General features: G+C 36.2%; 1 protein-coding gene across 3 annotated transcripts in view; it reads right to left on the reverse strand.

The window, feature by feature from the left end:
• LOC136824589 (septin-7-like) overlaps nucleotides 1-19352 on the reverse strand; it is a 37299-nt gene extending 17947 nt beyond the window's left edge. Inside the window, exons 1-4 of one of the 3 annotated variants that reach the window (XM_067080579.1) lie at nucleotides 19274-19352; nucleotides 18288-18434; nucleotides 14001-14393; nucleotides 1228-1368 (exon numbers count right to left, since the gene is read on the reverse strand). In XM_067080579.1, coding sequence (XP_066936680.1) covers nucleotides 1228-1368; nucleotides 14001-14393; nucleotides 18288-18434; nucleotides 19274-19330 — 738 coding nt within the window. In that variant the 5' untranslated portion in view covers nucleotides 19331-19352. Of the gene's footprint in view, nucleotides 1-1227; nucleotides 1369-3681; nucleotides 3914-14000; nucleotides 14394-18287; nucleotides 18674-19273 lie in introns of those variants that run through there. The other 2 variants (XM_067080578.1, XM_067080580.1) reach the window with 2 other exon arrangements.
• Nucleotides 19353-23165: the final 3813 nt, after the last annotated feature.

The following is a 23165-nucleotide window of genomic DNA, read 5'->3' on the forward strand; positions in this document are numbered from 1 at the left end:
TAAGAGTTGTTGTTATTTGAAAGTGTTTTGTCCGATGTTTGGCATTTCACTTTCAGTAGCATAATTTGCCATGGAAAGCCGATAATGTGATGCAATACACACAATTAGTTCTTTTTACCACAAGGGAGGTATAAAAAGAACTATTTAATGATTCACAGCGTTTCAATAATTAAACCATTAATAGAGTTTACATAATACCTCATAAAATGCATCAAATTAAAATAAACTATTTCATCCAAAAGTTTGTAAACTCCAAAGCCTCAATTTTTAGTATTTTATGTAAACATCGTAAGCTTTAATCCCGACATTATGAGCTTTTAATGCTAATTAAGACCATTAAAATATGATATGGCTATAAGTGGATGAAAGAGAAGAGTCGTTATTCCATTCATTTTAACATACACACGGAAGCTGTATTGTAAAAAAAATGCCGATGATCCATAGAGGGTCGAATTATTCAGAGAAACCGGATAAGGAATATGCAGCATGGTTACTAAGAGAAGACTTGGAAAGTTAATTTAAAGGTTTTCTCCAGCGTCGCACACTACATTTAACATACGACTCGTTCTCTGCGTACTATCAACTTTGTGATGCTTACTGATATGTAGCGCCAGAAAATTCTCTCAACGTAAATAAATCCTGGAATGAACAAATCTCTGTTTATCAAACATCTTATCCTGGAATGCACGGGGACGAGATTGTGCGTACGGTTGACCCTTGGCTGCCATATGTCTCTTTTCCCCTTTCATAATGCTACTGTCTTTAGTTTATCAGGACAACCGTGAAGATAAAAATACTGTCATGATACTAGTGAAAACCTAGAGGCAATAAGACATCGGAAAGAATTATAAGGCATTTGTAACTTCATGGATCGGATATTTATAAGCATCTGACAAGCTGGAAGAGGTTTTTCAACACTGTATAATATAATTACAATAAAATAGACTATTCTTCGTGCTATCAAGTATAAACTACGGTTTTTATTGTTTTGGGTTGGTTGAAAATTCAGCTCAACTCTAACTAAAAATTTCTTAAATCACTACTCATAGCGAACTCAAACGGGAAATTCTATTTGTTTAGATAACAGAGAGATTCGAACTACAGAAAGTATTTTAAGAGAGTTTCTCCTTGACGGGGGCTGAAAACAAGTTCAAATTATAGAAAGATTCGAATGAGAGAGAGGTAACTGTACGAATAATTATGAAATATGTTAAACTTCAAGCTTACAGTGGCTGGTCCTCCGTCGACAACAGAGCTTCCTTCCGATCCATCGTCATATATCGAACTGTTTCCGTCATCTGAGGGGGACTGGGGAAGAATTTCACGAGGAGCACGTGGTGTGGTCGGTGAAGGTGATCCGATACTGTTCTGTAGAATGAAGAAAGAACAAGAAGAAATTGATAAGAGAAGATGAAATGTTCTAACCACGCAATATGACTTACGCCCCTAAAAATTCGTTTAAAAACAGACCAACCTGAAAACCAACCTGAAATTTCAACCATATTTGGAAGCTCCATTGGAAACTTATGTCTACACTGGGAAAAGCAAAATAACATTATGAATCCATTAGCCGAAAATGTTAATTCATGCTTAGGTAACCCTGAATCAGCCCTAATCAGTTTTGACTTCTCGATTATTGTATCAATTGACTTTGCACATCAGTAATTTCTGCATTTCGCCTGTTTCAGTAACCCCTGCTTCAACAGCCCTACTTCAATAACCCCACATTAGCGGTTTCTGCTCTAGAAACCCCACAACAGTAATCCTTCATCACTGCTTCAGTTACCCCTGCTTCAGTTACCCCTGCTTCAGTTACCCCTGCCTCAGTTACCCCTGCCTCAGTTACCCCTGCCTCAGTTACCCCTGCCTCAGTTACCCCTGCCTCAGTTACCCCTGCCTCAGTTACCCCTGCCTCAGTTACCCCTGCCTCAGTTACCCCTGCCTCAGTTACCCCTGCACAAGTAAGTCTGCTTCAGTGAGACCCATGCTTCATTAAAGCGGTGGTTTGATCGGTTAACTCGCATGCTCAATTCGACGCTAAAATATCAACAAAATCATCAGCTTACGAAAGAAGTAACCACAAAACTTTAGCACTGAGCAAATAAAAGTATTAACAGAGGCTTAGTAATCGACATTCAAACTATTCCTACTTTTCACGTTGTTTTGCTTAGCTTTGAACGTAAACAAACACTTCTAGGAGGAAAAAAGGTTCCACAATTCTGATCCTACTGATGCATTTTCCAAACGTCAATGAAACGTTCATTGTTTTTTTTTGACAGGGACGATTTGAGCAAATTAGCTTAATTGATCCGCTTACATGAAAATTATTTTCCCGCCAATCTTTCCCAAAAAGTTTAAGAAATTCTGAGAATAACTGATTAGTTAATTATTGTTGAAAAAAAGATGTAAAAGTGACATATCGTTGGAGAGATAATTCAAAGTGGAATCAATTTTTTTTCTTAAATTTTGAACCTGTTCCTGAAATCCTTTAAATACTTTCATAGGTTCATAGATCAAAAGGTAAAAGAAATACAGGCCTTCAAAGTATAGTCTAAAATAGCCAAAAATGGACAAGAATGACCCAATTAATGCACGAATCTTCTGCTTGGTCTCTTTTTCGACTTAAATTAATAAAATCTTCAAAATAATTGAACCATAGAGTCATCAGAGCTGCCAATAATTTACATACTTAAAGATCTAAAACAAAAATGTGCAAGATTTATCCTCAGAGTGGTTTTCAAAAGAAGTAAAAATCTATGCGGACCACTGGCATGTAAATTGATAATTCTCTCCGAAAATAACCCGTTTTTGACCCTAATGGTTAAATCATTAAGCCTACTAGTGTCTTATTCCATGAACCGAACCCATTACTGAGCAGTTTTAAAAACCCTTGAAGCAGATTCTAGTTTGAGCGACGGTGTATTGTACAGGTCTTAGTTTTGAGAAGAAACAAGTATTCAAGTAAAACTTTGGAAAATCTGACCATAGACCTTTTGATAGTCAGGATGTCATGTTGAATAATTAAAGTTAATAAATAAATAATCAAAATTAGTACACACAAAATAATTATGCATTTATGTGTCATTGTTTTAATGCTGCAGTTTTTTATAATTCAACATGACATCCTGACTCCTGATTAGCAAAATGTCTGTAAATATTTACTAAAGTTCCACCGTAGGTAAAATGCAAACCCTAAAATGTTCCCTGCAAGGGTCCAGATCAGAGGCCCTAATTTTCTCCCAACATACACCTCCTTCTCGGAGACCCACTGGGAACCCTTCCCAGATGCTTTCCCACTGGAAAAATTGGACAAAATACCATCCCCAGTGGAAAATTATACTTTAATTTGTAATTTTTGCAAAATATTGTGCTATTTTTCCCATATCCACTGACTTTTCTCGAAAAAAAATGGAATTCAAATCCCCTGTCATAAGCAAACATGGAAAAATCAATCCCCATCGAGTTTTGATCCCACCGGGTTTGTGAGAAGGGGGTGTTAATACAATCGTTTGCAAATCGAATGTCCCCATGGTGTCTTAGACAAGAGGATTTCTGCTCAAAGATTGAGTTTCAGAGAGAGTATTTAATCTATCAGTCATAAATGTTAGTAAATCAAAAGCCACAATTTACATCAAAACGTGTCATAAAGGATATTAAAAGTCAAATGTGAAAAGTTCGAACCTTATTTTTGCTTCTTTTTAAACTACCAACTGGAAAACCAAGCCGTTTCAAAGTGCCATGTCCTTCTTTTGAAGCCATTATATAATACCATACAAATATTACTACCTAACACTATAAAATTCTAAAAAACCAATAAAGGAAAGGGGTGTCCAGTTGATTTAAATCAAACAAAAACGTCAAAACAACCAGAATAAAAATGACGATATATCTTTCAACAACAAAAATGTTTTACTCCCCAAGATTTTTGTGAAACATAAAATGTCAATCTTTCTTGATCAAGAAAAACTCTTAAGATAACATTAAAAATCGTTTTTTGAATAAGCGACTGTGTTGTAAGGTACGTCAAAAATAACAAGGTTTGAAATATTCTCCTCTCGCCTCCAACAAATCGTTTCAGAAAGTCAAAACATCACTCTTAAAGAGGGAGAACAGTGTTCTGTAATGGTGTCATGTTTCATAAATTTTATTTCGCGCGTTTTTTGTCTTTCACGCAAAAATCGTTTAAAATATCATTAAACTGTTTCATTTATCCTTAATCGGGTTATCATAAAACTTTATGGCCTATATACCCTAGAGAGTGTTTAAAGCAAAAAGTTTTAAATAAAGTCGTTAAAGTGATTTGAAAATCCGCATAAATTCACAAGCTTTGAAGGATACTTTAAACGTGCATTGGAATTAAAAATTTTGAAATAACTTCAACATGAATACAATTTTTTTGAACAATTTTTTGTGGAAACAATGCAACACTTAACGAGTCGTTAACTATCAAAACATGGTTTGTCATCAAGGGACTCAAGAAAACAATGAAACCATCGTAGAAAGGACTTTGGATAAGAAGGGGGATGTGGCTCATGTTACACGATCGATGAAGGTATATCACTTCTTAATTAGTTGTAGAAACGGTATGGTTCCTCTGAGGTATCGATGTCTTTGTCGAAGTTTATAGCAGATATGTATCCAGTATTTCAAAGTTTTACCCAAAACAGGAGTTTGACACTTTATGTGTAAAATATGAGTAAAAGGTAGGTACAATTAAGGGTAGATCCGCTGGATTGCAAGATCGGGATTCAAGGATTGGGATTCGGATTATTCCCAAATTAACGTGAAGGCCACGCCCAATTTGTCAATAAGTTTTGCCCACATTTCATCATTGATGTGTCAACCTTCAAGATCTGGTGTTTTGATATTGATCGAAATAGATCGAGAGGACTGGGAACTAGCCAAACTTTGCCGTTTGAGTGTTTTGAAACTAAAAAATGAGGAATTACCCAAATTACCATTTTGACCCCGCCTATTTTGATAACAGTTTTTGTCAAGATCTTTTGGTTTGATGTCAATATCTTTTTTCGATTTTATACAAAGCTTTTTTCGAATCTTAAATCCGATTCCAAATCCTTCAATCCAGTCGATTTACCAAAGTTAATTCCGTCGCTTTCTTAACTTCTTTTTTAGGTATACAGAAAGAATCATCAGGGCATCATTAGAAAATAATGCTTTTAACCCTTTAAGTGCCACGGTCTTTTTTTAAAAGTTAAAAAAAAAAATCGCTAGTTTAGACTTTAGGCTTATATCTCCGGATCTAGAAGGAGTTAGAAGCTCATTCATAGCTCGTTGGATAGCTTAGAGTCTCCTCGACATTTGGAGGTTCTTGGATCACTCGTTGACCAAAAATGGTCAAAAAACGGTCAAAAGTAGATTTTTGTCACATTTTTGCATTTTTTTTTTACTTTTTGGCTTAAAATCTCGCTAGAAAGACTCACTTTTGAATTTTTTTTGCTTGACCAAAAAGCGCAATCCAATTTCTACGAGTTAGACTAAAAATGATGATTTCTAACTCAAACTGGGTGTTACAGGAGGGCTCCCACCTCCTTTAAAATATACTTTATATATACTGGAGTTTATCAAAGATAAACGAGTTTTAGTGTTTTGTTAAAAATACAATGCTTTTTTGGGCTATTTTCAAGTACCTACTGTCTCAAAAAAAAAGTCTTGTCAGCTTAGAGGAATTATTACTTTGAATCCTTACTAAAGTGGCACATTTTAACTCATAGTACATGATATTGAAATCAGCAGGAAAAGAGACGCGTAACATCTAAGACATAAATGAGCCGTCAGAAATTCAATCAATTTATGAGTGAAATGTGAGTCCAAATTTATAAAGAAGGCACACTTTATTATTATTATTATTATGATGTATACAAGCTCACAGGCCCGAGGTGGACCTCTACGAACCGATTTCTAATTACAATATTAATATGTCAAGTATCTTAGTTGGTGTTTTTCCCACGCTTTGTTTAGGCTTTCTTTAAACAATTTGATTGAGGTCGACTCGATGACAAATCGCGGTAGTGCATTCCATGTTGGGATCGATCTATAGTAGAAAGATTTCGTCTGGGCCCCACGAAAACCATCATCAGCAAAGTTTGGAACAAATTCATGATCATGGAATCTGGTTGGACGGGATTTTTTAACAAACTTGTTCCGAGTTGTCTGTGGGTCGTAAAAATGAATATGCTTATATATTTGCACCATATCACTGAAAAGCCTTCTGAACTCAAGAGATGGAAGCTTGAGTCTTTTTAAACGTTCTTCGTAGTGGAGATTACGATATTGAGGAATCAGTCTTGTCGCCCGTCTTTGAACACCTTCAATCAAGTTTATACTACGACGTAATTTTGGCTGCCATACTGATTGTGCATATTCCAAGTGAGGTCTGACAAAGGTGGTGTACAGAGTACAAAGTGCCGAAGGACTCAAGTCGTTAAAACTTCTTTTGATAACTCCAAGGATTGAATTTGCTTTGTTAACCTGTTTGGATATATGCTCCTCGAAAGTTAGTTCCGAATCGATCAAGATGCCGAGGTCTTTTTCTTCAAAAACATGTTCAAGTTCATTACCTCCAAGCTGGTATCTGTGTGCATGCTTGATGTTGGCGAATTTACCTATTGTTAAGACATGACATTTATCAGGATGGAACGTGAGTAACCAATCCTGAGACCACTTTTCCATTTCATCGATATCTCTTTGTACAACGATAGAGTCTTCTACCGAATCTATAGTCTTCACTATTTTCGTGTCATCAGCGAAGAGAAATGCATCCGAAACTACTTTGTCTGGCAAATCATTGATGTAAATGACAAATAGCAGAGGTCCAAGTACACTTCCTTGAGGAATCCCACTTACGACAGGGTTAGTTGTTGATTTGGCTGAGTTGACTTTGACCAGCTGCTTGCGATCTGACAAAAACGATGTTATCCAGTTTAGTAGACTTCCACCTACCCCGTAACATTCCAGTTTTTTCTTTAACCTCCTGTGAGGGACGGTGTCAAACGCTTTTGCAAAATCAAAATAGATGCAATCGACAACTTTGCCTTCTGCCATCGTTTCACAACATTGGTCAATGTAGTAAAGAAGTTGAGTGACTGTTGATCGCTTACCAATAAAACCGTACTGTTTTTCAGATAAAAGGTTTTCTTCCACAAGATGATCCATAATTGCTTTTCGTAGCACTGACTCCATCATTTTTCATACTATAGATGTTAAACTGACTGGACGGTAGTTTATGGCTAGGTTGTGAGCACCCTTGTTCTTGTAGATTGGCGTGACATGCGCCATCTTCCAGTCATCAGGTAATACGCTATCTTCTAATGTTTTGTTCATGATTATCTTCAGCGGTTCTGCAACGAAGTCAACTAGTTCCTTCAGCATCAACGGATGAATCTCATCTGGTCCAAATGATTTGCTGGGGTCAAGCTGCTTGATCTGTCTTATTATTGTTTCTAGAGAAATTTCAGGGATATCGACTTCAATTGATTTCTCACATGCGACCAAAATCGCTTCGGGTTGTTCTTTGCCGATCTGCTAATTTCTCGTTCATGGTTTCTACGCGTGCGTCTCATTATACTGTTGACTCGGTTTCGCGCCGAAACATATTTTGCTCTATTGAACTCCTTGTCAGCATCCGAAGAATTAATCCACTTCCTATGTAGGCGATCTTTTATCCTGATTTCATTTCGAATATCTTCCCCTATCGGAATATTTCCTTTTTTCTTCCAGAAGGAATTTCCAACTTCTTTTAGCGGGACGAATCGGCTCCTTAGATCGTTTAGATCAGTTTTGAACTGTTCCCAGAGCTCACATACTGTCTTTCCGTTTGATGTCGCGATAAAGTCTTGCGTCCAATTAGCCGCTTGAAGAAAGCGTCGCATTTCCTGGAAGTTAGCTGAATTGTAGGAATACTTTTGGCAACTTGGCTTCTGCTCAGCACAACACTTGAAGTCAAAGACAAGTACACTGTGGTCACCTTTTCCAAGTGGACTAAGATATTTGAGATTGTTGACTTGGTTATATTCACTGGTTAGAATGAGGTCTACTAGAGACGGATCGTCTGTTCCTCTACATCTCGTCGGCTCTTTGACGTATTGGTAAAGAAATGAATCTCGTAGTGCATCCAAGAATTTTTCTTCTTTACTGTCCTCATGGGGGGTTGTCCAGTTTTCCCAATTTATTGTTGGTAGATTAAAATCTCCAACTATACATTTGTGTGAATATCTCTTGTCTTGACTCAATGACTTCAACAGGCTGTTCAACATAGAATTGTTTTCGTGCGAGTTAGCTTGCTTCGTAGGGCTTCTGTATATACACGCAAATACAAGTTTGTCTTTCTTTGCTAGACGAATCTCGATAATACAGGTTTCTTCGAATTCAACAGGACTTTCGATGTCAGCAACTAGATGGTCTATTGATGAGTGTGCCAATATAACGATTCCTCGACCTTTGTTGTTATTGGTATTAGTGGAGTTAACAACTTTGTAGTCTTTCATTTCGTATTCGTGGATTTGCCATTTTTCACCATGTTTGGGTTTTACTTCACAAATTGCGATTAGGTGCGGTTTCTCGAGCTGATTTATCTTATTTAATATTCCTTTCTTTGCTTTCGTAAATTGATCGGCATTTGTTGATAGGATTCTTATTTCAGGTATAGTTCTTGGGGTAGGGTTTGCTTTATTGCTAGTTGATGCTTGTTTATAGTGGTTTGTTTCTATTGTTGTTTTTTGATTTTCAGCTTCTTTACAGCGAAACCGTTTTTTGTATCACCTCTGACTCGATAAATTTCAGTTTGAGATTTTTCCTCAGAGTTTAGCTTCTTTGCATCGTTCGATAATTCCTTATATACTTTCCGTTGTGCGGGTGTTAGGTCCTCTGTAATACTGATACCTTTGTAGTTTTCTAATCCCTTTAAACTTGTTAAATTTCCGATAACGGTCCATTTTTCTTGTTCATTTTTGAGTGATAACAACAAGGGTCGCTTTTTATTTCCATCTGCTACGCCTAATCTTCTGACACGCTGAATGTTAGCTCGGGCATGGGTATCCTTGATAAAATCTGATGCCCAACTTTTGTCATTTTCTTCATCTTTCTCTGGTAAACCATGAACGATGACATTTGGTGCACGTCTTCTCTTGTCTGCCTCTTCTGCTCCCTCTTCACGCCAGGCATCTTTGATAACTTCCTTTAGTGAGTCTTGATTTGGGGTAGCAAGATTAGTGGTGTTGGAGGAGGTAACGGAAGCATACGTTTTTTCTGAGAGTGCTTTACACTCTGTTTTGATTGTTTGTTCAATCATTTCTTTGATAGTCGGTTTGAGTGACTCGAGTTTCTCTTCAAACTTTTGCTCAACGTACTCTATGGTGTGGAAACCCGGATCTTCATTGAGATTTCTCTTTAGGTTCGCCAGTTCTTTCTTTTGGGATGCAATAGTAACTCTATCGACTTCGTTTTGCTTGAGAAGCCCCTTACAGGCTTCTAGCTCTCTTCGTAGGTTTTCGACTTCCTGTTCAAGTTTAAGAGATGATTGGGCTCGTCTTGAAGGGATGAGGGCTGAGAGTACAGGTTTAACTTCTACACAATTTTGGCAGGTGTACCTGTAATGAGTGCTTTTCGTCTTGTCGATGAACTGCTGTATCTGGTACGCGGGAAGCATCGTACATCTATAGTGAACACTCCTCTTGCACTTGACACAGGTCAAGCGGTCTTTGTCTTTATCAACGATATCGTCGGTGCATTGTTTTAGTGTGCAAACCAGCAATCGGCCACCACCTTCTTCTGGCCTTGATGGCATCATGATGCCGGCTTCCAAGCTCGGGTAAACCAGAAGGATTGGTGATTTTTATCGAAATTTGATGAATTTTAGTGAAGTTGTGCAGAAAAAAAATTTCAGATCCAGAAAAGCGTGTGTCTGCGAAAATAATTGACGTCAAATAAAATCACTCTTTATGATAAAGGGTTCAATTATGAATTAAGTCAAGGTATTCATTTTTTATTTGTAACACTCTACTCGAATTTCTATTACTGTTAAGCTCTTAAATCACCGATTAGATCGGAAAACAACATTTCATCATCAAATTTCTACAACTTAAAGCTGATTACATTATCTTGTACGGAAAAATTAGACATAAGGCTTAGATCTTAGGGCTTAGAACTCAAAAATGTTCCTATTAGTATGGTTGGTTTTTGGTGTCAATATTCATCAACAAAACTTTCATTCATCAAAAAGAATTTTCATTCATTAAAAATTATTTTTCATTCATCAAAAAAAAAATTTATTCATCAAAAATTATTTTTCATTCATCAAGCAAAATTTTTCATTAATCAGAGCTTTTTATTCATTAAACATTTTTCATTGATCAGAGAAATCGCCTATGTTTTAAGCAGCCTATTCTGTATGTAAATTCACATATAAACGACATTTATCTTATAATCTAGTGTTACGTGGTTATTACATGAAATGTTATATACAAGCATTATTATACAACGATACTACAAAGTTCCCACACCATGACCCAAGGAGGGGGTACTAGCCTGGTGGAGGCACTCAGGCGAAATTGGGAACGGGGACATGCCGCTGGTCAGGGTCCCTTTTTTAGGCTCTGAAGATATCTGATAGGGTACCAAATTTACTAATGTCAACATTAGTACCTGATGATAGGGTCGTCTTTTGGTTATTTTTTGACATTAGAAAAACTTTCAATCTTTTGTCTATATCTCATCATTTTTGCCACTTTTCAAGGTGAAAATGGGAAATTTTTTTTGATTTTCCTACCGACAGGGTCCCAAATTTACCAAACAATCATATTTAACAGGGTCCACTTTTCAAACTCCAACGGCACGTCGCCGTCGGCCGTCAAGGTCAGTGCCCCCCTCCCCGGGGGTACTAGGTTTACGAGATGAAGGGTATGTCCGGACGAAAGTTCGAAAATCGACCTTTAGAAAATTTGAATTTCGAAATTGTTGTCCATTTTTTAAAAGTTTTTTCCATCCTTAGTAGAGAGACTTTTCCCCAAAAATTTTAGCCAAAAATTGATTACGTGATCAGAGGTCAAAACGTTATCGTGATTTGAAAGATCTTTAAATCGTGATACGTGACGTGATTTGGACTTTTTTCAAAGAGATGCCTGATCATCCAAGTCCAAATTGAAGACCAAAAATTGCTTGATATCGTGATAAGAGTTATCGCTTGGGGAGCCTCTATGATGGGGGATGAAGATAACAGGCAAGATGCTAATATTGATATTCTTATTATGTAATACTGCTATAACATCATGTTATACTTTTTATGTAATATGCAAAATAATGTCATCAATTTGTTATATTACATATAGACCAGGCTACCTAATAGCATAAATCTAACTTTCATATATGTTAATAGATTGTTTTCTTTGATAAATGAAAAAAATTTCTGATGAATAAGTTTTTTTTCTGATGAATAAAATTTTTTACTTAACGAATATAATTTTTCATTTGATGAATAAACTTTTAGAATTGATCAATAAAAAATTTAATCAAATAAAATTTTGTTGATGAATATTGACACCAAAAACCAACCATATATTAGGCTGAGAATATAGTCTGGAAGTCACTAAAATGATTAAAAAATCGAAATATCGATTGAAAAAGGTAGAAATTTTGTAATCCCTATTCTCGCCCAAACTTTAAATTCTAAAAAATATTGAACACCTGGAATATTTTTGCCTAAATTATGACCAAAAAAAGCAAAATGGCCTTGACTCTGAAGAAACTTTCTTTTTGAAAATAAAACAGTTTTTTCAAGCTGATGTGAGGACACTTGTAATCTTTCCGTTAACATTTTATAATTTTCTCAAATTTATGAAAAATAAACTTTTACTCGAAGAATTTTAAATTGCCTAACAGTGCCAGGCCAGTGCTCACGATCTAAAATTATATTTTCTTATCTTTGCTCGTTGGTTTTATAATGGTTTATGTCTCAAATTCTATGGTAAAATTTCTCTAAAGAATATCGACCCTCAGTTGAAAATTAAGAAATGCAAGATTTTTTTAGGGGGAAGAGGAAAATGTCCGGGTGAAATGTCTCGGGAGCTATTGTCCGGAGAAAGACTAGTTATTCAGTAGACGATGCTATCGTCCGTGTAATATATTATTATAATATTACGATATAACATAGTTGTATATTATGAAATATAATATGTTGTGCGGCGGAAAATGGGATGCCTTGGAGTTTTTACAAGATGCTTAACTGATTGGTTATTTCTAAATAATAGGGATGACGCGTTCTTTAGAAAAAGTAATAAAATCGTTTGTCTCAGCATTTAACGACCAATAGAGACCATCAAAGAACTTGTAAAAACTCCAGCTTGACCCCGGAAAATAGAGTTTAAGACATTGAGCCCCTCCGACTATTTTTCACCTGCGCGGACAAAATTTCTGCCCGACTGCTAATTTGCGTGTTTCCTAGATTATTCTTTATTTTTCGAATTCGTCTTAGACTATAGCATAGTCTAGTTATTCAGTTTTACACCCTCTAATCGCGCCAACTCATGGCTTCGATCTTGATTTTTCACGCCTCCTTACGGGATGTACCGCTAGGCAGGGCCATTTTTCACATTTGCCAATAAAAATGTAGCTTAGCGACTTGTTATTTTGCGACGAAAATGAGAATTTAAACACTCTTTAAAAAAATTTGCGGTCAAACGGTGCCGTTTGCGGTCCGTCGTGTCCGTCTTTAGTCCTAGTTCGGCGTGTTTTTAAAGCAAATTTTGGTAACTGAATTCAAAAAATGAGTCTGACGTAGTTAGTAAGGTTCCTTGTCGTTTATCAACAGAAAACCCCTCCCGTCGATTGGCATTTCAAAAATAAGGAAAAAACTGAAAATAGTTAGGCTTTGGCTCATAAAAACATGAAGATAAAAAGTTTATAGTCAGGCAACGTGCAGGAGAATTGACCCTTGCTTGCTCATTCTATAAACGAGCAAATAAAAATTTTGTCAAGATTAATTGATGATTTCTGTAGATAGAAAAACCCAAAATTTTGACAAAATATGAAACCATGCAAAACCAATTACCAAAAAGGTAAATATCTTGATTAAATTTTTACTTTGCATTTTTTTAATGTATGCGAATTCTGTGCCCGGTTCTTTGATTATTCCTTCTTGGACTGGACGGTTGGTGGACAGTGGAAGACTGACCGGCGTTATTTTGAATTGTATAACCCGTAAAGGAATGCTTCAAGAATTGGATTACTCAGGATGAAGACGCTCAGAAAGTTTTACTATGTATACTATTTTTCCTTTGCCATCTACAATCTGCTACTCATACGCTTGGTTGGAAGCCCAGGGGATTTTATCTGATATTCCGATGGTGGATTGGCAGCCACCCACGCTAAAGCTCTAAAGGAGCGGGCCAATTTCCCATCGAAGATGATTGATAGTCACCCTTTGATGGGCCGCATCCTCGGTCAGATTCAACTACATTTTGCGCGTAAACTTATAAATATAGATCCACTAATTCCCGAAAACGAGAGCTGGGTTACCAGGCATCCCGATGCAAAATCCATTGTCCTGGTCATGCAAAATTCTGCAATCTAAACCTTCCAGACGTTGAAAAACTTCCCGACTTTCAGAGCTTGAAAATTTCTGCATCTGGGTGTCAGATAGGAGGGCACTCGATTCAAAACCGTACGTGCGGTCCAAAATTAGACCTTTAAAATCGGACCCTTACAGTGTAGAGAAAATTTAGCCAAATTTGAGTAAATTTGGGCGAAAAATCGACCCTTACGGTGTATTTTCTTGAAAATTTTTTATCATTTTAGACAAAGTATGATCAGATTTTTCCGAATTTGCACCTTTGAAGTGCACTTTTCCTTGGAAGCTTGGAAAATGACTCTTAAGGGCTGCACGTACGGTAGGTCGTTTACCTTGAGTACCCCCCCCCCTCAGGGCTGGAAGCTAACGTGTTAAGCAAGGGGAAAAGAAATCGCACCTAGAAAATATATTATCAACTTACATCACTCTTTGATCCAGTGGGTCCAAGCGTAGGTGAGGAAGACGAACTCCCCTCATGTATATCTTCACTGCCATTCAATGAAGGTCTCCATTTTTCTTTCTTCTTACGTATAAAGGCTGTCGCATTTCCTAACTTCCCTTTTTTCATTTTATCGCCACTATTACGTAAGCCGTCACTCATACGTGCTGTTATGCTACGTTTACGGAATGGCGTACTCCCGTCTGATGTTGCAGTAGACGCCGCAGAGCTCTTACGGCTTACAGATTCTTTACTCTCCTTGCGTGGTGTTTGTTCGACAGAGTTTTTTCGTGATAATGTTTTTACCGATTCATCAAATGAGGCTTCAAGGCTTTTCTCTAATTCGGATATTGTATCACTATTTTCCAAACCACTCTAAAATGAAGAAACGTATTGAATTACCCTATTATGGTCTTTTGCTATTCTTTTGCAAGCTAGGAGGTTGCTGTCAACTTAAAATTATCTACAAGGAGACAAATTTGGAGTCCAATCCCAGTGGGAAAGCTTTTTGAATTCAAATGCTTGAATACGGGAGATTCCCATAATTTTACTGTGTTTTTAATGAAGGGATGGGAGTTGATAGTGTATTTTTCTAATCGGGTATTTCACAAATGGGAAGAGTATCCTGATAGGCTTTTGGTACAGGGATGCTAGTTATCACAAAAGCATTTGTAAGAAATATTTTGCATTAAGAAGCGTTAAACAAATGTAATGACCGATGATTTGTCAAAAAGTTTTGTCTCTGGACAACTCAAAAAGTTGCTATCCCCATCTGGATTTCGATTGAAATTTTCACCCCACTGTGGGAAAAATTCCACCGGGAAAATAACACAGCATTAAAAGTTACAGTCCTGTATATAAAGTAGAGCTAAAACGGCCAAAATAGACCTACTTCACAGGGATGTAGCTTTCATCTATAAGATGGATATGAAAAATCTAATGGGAAGAAATCAGTCATAGCTTTAGAACTACATGAAAAATTTTTAATTTTTTCTTCATTTTTCAAATTTTAAAAATCTTTTAGATTATTCTCCTCCGAAATATCTTTCCAACCGTACGGTGTAAAACTAGCTTTATACAATAGCATAAACACGGACCCCTACCCCACTGAAAAATTTGGCCGAAATTTCCTCCTCGGTGGGAAAAATATCATGTATACAATTTCAGCCCCATTGGAAAATCGACTTTGTTTTTATCCCCATTCGAAAGTTCAATGGAAAAAAATTGTACTCCAAAACTGGATATACCCACTGGATATTTTGACCTGGGAACAATAAAATTTCTATCCATATTGGGATATCAAAAGATTTCCATCCATACTGTGCAAAGAAGCTCCAATGGAACTTTGAGACAGGGGTGTATAAACAGGTGGTGGAAAATTTCTAAAAGAGTTGACTACATCCACTTTTGAGACAGACTTTAAGTATTCAAGAATAGCTGCATACAGCAGTAATCTAATCGATTTTATTTCCAGTTGGTGCACTCAAAATTATATTTCCAACAACATATCTGGTGACCCAAATCTCGTAATGTATTATCAGAATGATCATATAACCGAAATAACCGAATTTTCACGATCTAACCTAAAATGGTTTGACCGAGTTGACCTAGATTGCCGAAAATGATTCCTTAATCAATCATTGTCAATAATAAATCAATAAACCAAATCAACCAGCCAATAATCAACCAATAATCTCATCAATCAAATACCAGGCGTTAAAAAAGTCCAAACCTACCCACAAAATTAAAGAAAATCATTACAACCTATTCTGTGGTTTTATATTAAAACCCGTCAAACTCTTATAAACTAATCATATCAAACATTATACTTCAAAGTCAGACAATCTCATAGCTAAACATAATAATCTAGCAAACCATCGACTCATATTTTTGGATGTTTTAAAAATTTCTCCTTTTTGCTATTTTAGCGCGGAGTTCTCCATCTTAGAGAGCATTTTAGAGTAAGACTTTTTGCATATAAGATGTGATATGACTTAATAATCCATTTGTAAGATAAATAAACTTTCTCGTCCTTTCTCAATTTGTGTAGAAAAAAGGGGGTTTGTCACTTTTGTTGGCAATGATGACTGTTAACTTTACTTTTACTTTAGCGTATTCGTTTATTCATTATTTTGTCATCTTTATTCAAATGCTCAAATTTTGGTCTGAACGTCACTGATATATGAATATTTCCTGGATATATTATCCAGGTTGCTGAAGCTGAAATCGTCCATTCAAGATCGTCAATAAAATCTAATATGGCTGACAATAGCAACATATTTCTTTCTGTCAAAGATTTTTTTCATTCTCATCCATCACTTCAAATCAAAAGCTAAAAATCTAAAATCGCGAAACAATAGTGTAGTTGAATTTCTGTTAGCCCTGTTAGAATTCAAAAATTATGCAACCGAAAATAGGTTGCACTGCCGTAATAAAGTTTAGTACCAGAATTTTTAGTATGATATTAATTTTAACCAAGCTTACAACTTACTGAACAACATATATAACACTACTTCATAATATAACACAACATATAACGATGAAAAGATGAGAGAATTCACATTTGTGATAGCTAGCCAAGCTAGTAAACATTGAACATAACATTGACAACTTAGTAAAGAGAAGATGGAGGAAAGCAAACAATCTAATATGCAAAATGTTGATATCCATTTAATTCTGAAAGCTTTCTGTTTACCTACTTAATTCCTCTGATTTTTTTTCAATGTTGAATCACTCCACACACTATATAAAGCAGTCTTTGTTTGTAGGTGTTGATTCGTCATCATAAATTGTTCTTATAAGTAACTAAAATGAGGCCACGGGCTTCCCAACAGTTTAACCGAAGGTAAACGAGCTGACGGGGGTGTGCCGCCCGACTTTCGACCCTTGGACCCTTACCGGGACTAAAAAGAAGAAAACAATGAAATTTTGTGAATTTTATGACCCTTATTGAGACAAATTTGACCAATTTTGATCAAATTTCAATCTTTCCGGGGGCAAAAAGTTGAAATTTTCCTATTTTTCCGACTCTTAGTGGGACTTTGGAAATCAAAAATGTACCCATAAGGGCGGCACATACCGTACCCTTCATTTGCCTAAGTACCCCCCCCCCTCCGGGCTCGACCCAAAGCTGAATACTTTACTGTATCTTCGTGCTAAGGGGGTATAACAAAAAGGAAGCGTTAACAAAGCTGTATACGGATTACAATTTCAGAACCTATTAAACATAATTCTCTAACTTTTTACATCTTTTAGACAGCTAAAGGTATGGAGAGCATTATACAAAGTTTTACTGGAGATGAATCAAGGAAATTTTGGAGATTGTTGACTGTTGTCCTTAGGCCCAACCACCTCCTAAAATCAATTCACTAGAGTACAGTTATGCAGCTCAATATGATGAGTAAAGCAATCTGCTCTATGTCATAGCCCCCATATAGACCCCCTACCCATCAGTTAGATACCCCTTCCTCATTCATTTCCGTTGAAGCACACCGGATTCATTCAGCAGAACTTCAATTGTCGTAAATCGAAGCAGGGCCGTGTCTATATTAACATAGCATTCAATGTTTTCAACTAACATATAGAGCTTTAGTTTGTTCACAATTGTTTTTCGAATATACCCACCCTGACACACCACTGTCTCACAGCCTCGGTGGGACTTCTTCCCAATGGTGATAGAAATTCTATTGTTCCCAGTTAAGAAAATCCAGTGGGGATGATTTTGGAGTTCAAATTGAAATGAAAAGTCAATTTCCAAGTGGGGTTGAAATTGTGAGGCATTTTTTTCCATTGTAGGTTAGGGGAATTAAAGCAGTCAGGTCCGCGCAGCGGACTGAATGACGGAAAGGCGCCCAGTGGTGGAACTTCGAATCAATTCGCTAGAGGACAAAATAAAGTAGAACAGGGAAGAATTTTGAGGTTCTTGGATCCCTCGTGATCAACGAGTGGGTCAAAATCTCAAAAGATTTTTGTCAAAATTTTCCACTTTTTGACTTTTTGGCTTAAAATCTCGCTGGAAAGACTCCTTTTTGATTATTTTTTTTTGCTTGATCATGAAACCCAATCCAATTCCTACGAGTTATTCAAAAATGATTTATAACTCAAACTGGGCATTACAGGAGGGCTTCGCCCTCCGTTATAGTCCATGCCCAAAATACTCGACATTGGCACTTAAAGGGTTAACGACAATTTCAAGGTCCCTAAAGGATCCTAGGCCATACCCGTACCCTCCGTTTGCCTAGGTACCTACTCAGGTGATGATCAACCTACCTTACAAACTTTGCAAAGATCTTCTTCAACACTGGTTCTTTGTTGTGGAGTAACCGAAGCTGTCGAGGCTATTGATGCTGAGGATGTTGAAGATTGTGCCATCATTGGTTGATGTTCTTCGATAGTGGATGGTGGTGTCGAAGATTGCTGTGAGGTATCAAAAAGACCTTTCGCTTTACGTTGTAACTCTTTAAAAGAAGCTTTACGACGTGTACTGTGCATATAAAAAGAGCTCATTTCATATTTATCAAGTTTTGTTGTGTGATGTCTGTGCTGAATGACTTAGATTGACATTCTAGCGTGATTTTTTACAACTGTTGTATGCAATACATTCCTCTTTTTTAGCACTTTGATTTTACGTCCATCACGATCTCAGTCGCCTCAAATTTTTCAGAAAATTTTTGTGAGAGTTCGAAAGAAAGAGAATTTTTTATCGAAATTTTCCTATTTATTGTTTTAATGATTCCAGTGCTGACTTTTTCATTGAAATGAATGTTTGTGAAGTGATTTTCGATCAATCTTTTTGACACCAGGAAAGTTCGAGAGGTCAAATATAAAATGATAACACGGAAATTATCTAAACGTTCGGAATGACATGAAAAATATCCAGAAGAAAACATCATAAAACACCTCGTGTACGGCTATTATCATAGTTCTTATTCGCAAACTGGAACAGTAAAGATTACTACTTAACGACGATCGGGATTGTGATGTCTAAGGGTGCAGAAACTCTAAGGAAAATAATAAGGGTTCACGTTCATCTCAAAAACTTTAACATACTGCAATTGAAAACACACAAAATTTCCACAAAATGTCAAAAAAATAAATTCTCGCTCTTTTATTTGGGTATGAATCTTATAAGAACCAAGTCTGGAATTGGGCTAAAACCTGAGTCCAAACCTCTAAGACCGTGTACACGTTTCAGCCTTTGCTTTGCTGAAATTTATTGGTTCTTATAAAAAAGAGTATTTGAAAAACAATCCTACCTCCACTGGCACTGGTTGTTGTTGTTGTTTGCACCAACATATCCAAGAAGATTTCATTTGTCAATTTGTTGTCACCACAAATAAACATTCCCGCAATGAAATAGCATGATGAAAAATTTCAAGTCCCGTACTAATAAAACGTCTCCAAATTGTTTCTGCCGTCTATTTTACTGAACCATCATACCCATTAAAGTCTTCGTATCAAAAATTATCGCTTTCTTTCCGAGAATTTGTAAAGAAAAAGAATCCAAGCTGATTCAATTTTACTGAAAAAATGACCAATTCCAAGTCACTTATTTAAAGAGATTTCACACTGTGTTTCTTCGCTGATGTTAAGTCTTTAACAAGTTAAAAGCCATCACGAGAAAAGGATAAGAAAATCAGATCGACATTAATGTGTCATTTTTCTTTTTTTATTTCCTGAATTGTTATTACAGTACAGAGATTCATGGAGAGTAATTTAAATATCCCTTGGCAAATACCAAAAGTTGACAAAAAATAGTCGACTTTTTAACAACATTTTAATGTTTTCTTTTGATGGTGTTGTTACACTGCTTTGGATTTTTTACAGATACTTTCGAAGTCCGAAGAACCATATCACAAAAAGTATAGTTCTGGGCATCTTATAATAACATTTGATAATGAAATTTGAAAATCCTCTATTCTGGGACTCGAAAAGTAAACCAGGCACTATAATTGGACAGAGCTATTAAACAATGCATAAAGCAACGGAAGAAAATACGTAAATAAGAAATTGATGATCTCCTTGGTCTCCTTGGTTGGTCTTTTTTCTTCTGAAATTTTGAATCCCGCGTAGACTTTCTTTCTTTCCAAGCTGCTAGGTCAGTACTCTTGGGGAAGGCTTTGTACTCTTGATAAATTGATATATGAAAAAATGAAAATCGTCACTTAAAGTTTATAGTATGTACAGTTGAATATTTAAAATATGAAAAATGTTTGTAAGATTTACCCTATCGGGACCTGCGAAACAAAGTCTTCTTTGGTTTAAAACGATAGACGATACCATTTCAAATAAAGACTTTTGTTGCTATGGTCACTTCAAGCACCATGAACAATGTACGGATTCCCAATCACCAATGCAGCTTTATCGTGGTCGGTCTCATTGTTGATCGGTGTTCTACATTTGCGATGATACAAAATGAACACAAGGCAAACCAACATAAACACAAAAATACAACCAGCAGAAATCAAAATGACCAAATAATCATTAAGAACGCGTTTGTTACTTGTTTTTGTTTTACAATTTTTCTCAATCCAAAATGTTATCTGACCATTTTCACCACACAATTTTCCTGAACATTCTCTAATCTCTGGCTTGTAAATTTCATCGAATGTTTCTCCAGCCCGATGAATCTTCAAATCTGTTCCTATACATCCATTGTAGCCTTCAGTGTCGGCTATGATAAATGCTGCAAACAAAACCAGTAGAAATATCAACATTGTAACCACTATATTCTGTTAATCTTATATTATGGAACTTCTAATACCTTCGTGTGTAGAACCACTGCTCTTAGCCTGCACACAAGTGTCAAACATACAAGCTTTACACAAACACAAAAATCTCTTCCTAGATTTGGCTTCGAAATGAAACCTTCCAAAAATAAATGTAAAATGCTGATTAGATTTCTAGGTAATTAAAAGTAAAACAATGTAATCAATGAACTTTCAGTTGACCTTTCTCTTTAATGACGTTAATTGGTCATTATTTTTTCCCGAAAATCAAAAGTATCAATAAAGTAACTTACCGCACATGTTTTCCGAATTTCGGGCCATCCATTATTTGAAACGATTTGAAGAAAATATTCAGAAATTCTTGAATAACAAAATAATTCAATTTAAGAAATTATAACTGACCGGAAACAAATTTTGTCAGACAGCGTACGTATAAATGAAATTTCCTCTGTCAAAAAAAAGAAGGGATACAGAACCTAAATTTTGGCTAAAAATCAAAAGCGCTATTTGATATAAGGAAATATCAGAAATATACTTACAGCCATCACATTTATTCAGCTAGAAGAAAAGTAATTGTGATAATCATGCATCGAGGATTTTGGAAAATCCGAGCCAAATCAAGAATTTGAAAAAAAGAAAATATTTAAGGGTATTATGTCAAAAGATATGGTAAGATGCGCACTTACTCACAAATAGTTTCATAAATTCAATGGACATTTGATTCGGTCGACGCTCTCTAGTTTGACGTTCTGTTATTTGATAAACCCCCATCTTTTCGACCAAATTGAAAGCCGCCATCAAATTACTAAGATTAGGAAACTCTCATAGACGACGCTCCACTAATCGACATTTCGTTTTTCGAGTTCCTGCTGTCCTGAGATCCCTGAAAGGTTTTTCCGCTCTATTATTCGATTTCCAGTGCTTTAAAAGGTCTTTCGGAAGGGGTTCGGAAGAAAATTGTCTTCAAATTTTTCGTAATCATGATCTAAATTTTGGTGGAATTCGATTACTTACACACGTGCAAATAATATCAACGATTCTTCTTGAACAACTTACATATGCCCCACTGATCCAGTAAGCAATTAGAACAGACAGGCTGATCGCTGTTTCGCAAGCTTAATAAATTTAACAAAAAAAAAAAAACGATCGCGTTTGAAAACATTTCTTCTTAAATTTCCAAATCATTTTGTTTGGGATTTAGCCGGTGGACAATTTCACAGCGAAAGTACAACGAAAGATGCATCCAGACGCTTTAGCGTCGGGTGGTGGCCGCCGATTCACCACCACCAGAAACTTCCAACCGACGCCTGCATGCGTCCGCCGAGAGAGTAGTCTGAATCGCAGACCTCTACAAAACCCCTGGTAGTATAGGTCTGCTTAATGATCTACCAACCGCTTTCCGATTCGGTTTTTTTTAATTCGATGTATTTTACAGAATCTTAGCGAGTAAATAATTTGATTGACATTGATGTGCGCGCAAAGACGACCGTTTCGAACGTTTTCAATAGAATGTTTACATTCGAAATTCGAATCCCAGACCAGAAAAACAAAACAGAAAGAAAGATAAAAAACAATTTGATGCGCGCATTTTGTACAGTCTGTAGATTTATTTTTGACTTTTGCTTTTATAAGATATCTGGTCTGTAAATTTATCAAAACTTTTCCTTCAGCTCTTTGGTCGAAGCTCAAAAATACAAATATGAACAAAAAAGTGAAAGAAAACAACCAAAAACACTCCAATCTCTTCAAAAGGATTGAAGCTAAGTACATGAAAAAGTTAAACACAAAGGCCACACAGTATCGAAAAGTGGAATGCCAAAGCTGAAGAAAAGTTTTTTGTTTGTTTTAACATTTAACAAGGGAACAACAACATTCCCTTTTGTAGAATCATAATGAAGTAATGTCAGAAATATTCAATACAACCCCCAAAATGTACTGTATATACAATTATCTGGAGCCAAAGTGATCAAAGAATCCAGTGTGGTAAAAAAATATACACTCATACAAGTCCAAATTCAAGCATCAAAATGTAGTTTTATGAAGCAAAATTTTGTTGGTGCAGACAGAAGATACATCAGGGCACTTAAATTCAATAAATTTAATTTCAAATCTTTTACAAAATCTCCACATTAAACAAGAAAGGAGGAAGAAAAAGAAGCAAACTTCCTTCCGCCTACTTTTTTTTCGAAATCCAAATATATTTTCCAATCTATGATTCGGTGCCTCACAGAAAATGTAAACATTACGTAATGTTATATTTGTAGACACTCGCCAGCTAAAAATGTCTTTAGCCGTATATCGGCTAAAGGCGGCAAATCTCTGGACAAAGGAAATATCGCTTATTAAGCATCCTCTATAAGGAGCACGAATCCGTTAGTGGATGCCAGCAGCCTACCGAGAGAGAGAAGCAGGCATCTCC

Source organism: Clytia hemisphaerica, unplaced genomic scaffold (genome assembly GCF_902728285.1).
Source record: "Clytia hemisphaerica strain Z4C2 unplaced genomic scaffold, Clytia hemisphaerica genome assembly, whole genome shotgun sequence".
Lineage (NCBI taxonomy): Eukaryota > Metazoa > Cnidaria > Hydrozoa > Leptothecata > Clytiidae > Clytia > Clytia hemisphaerica.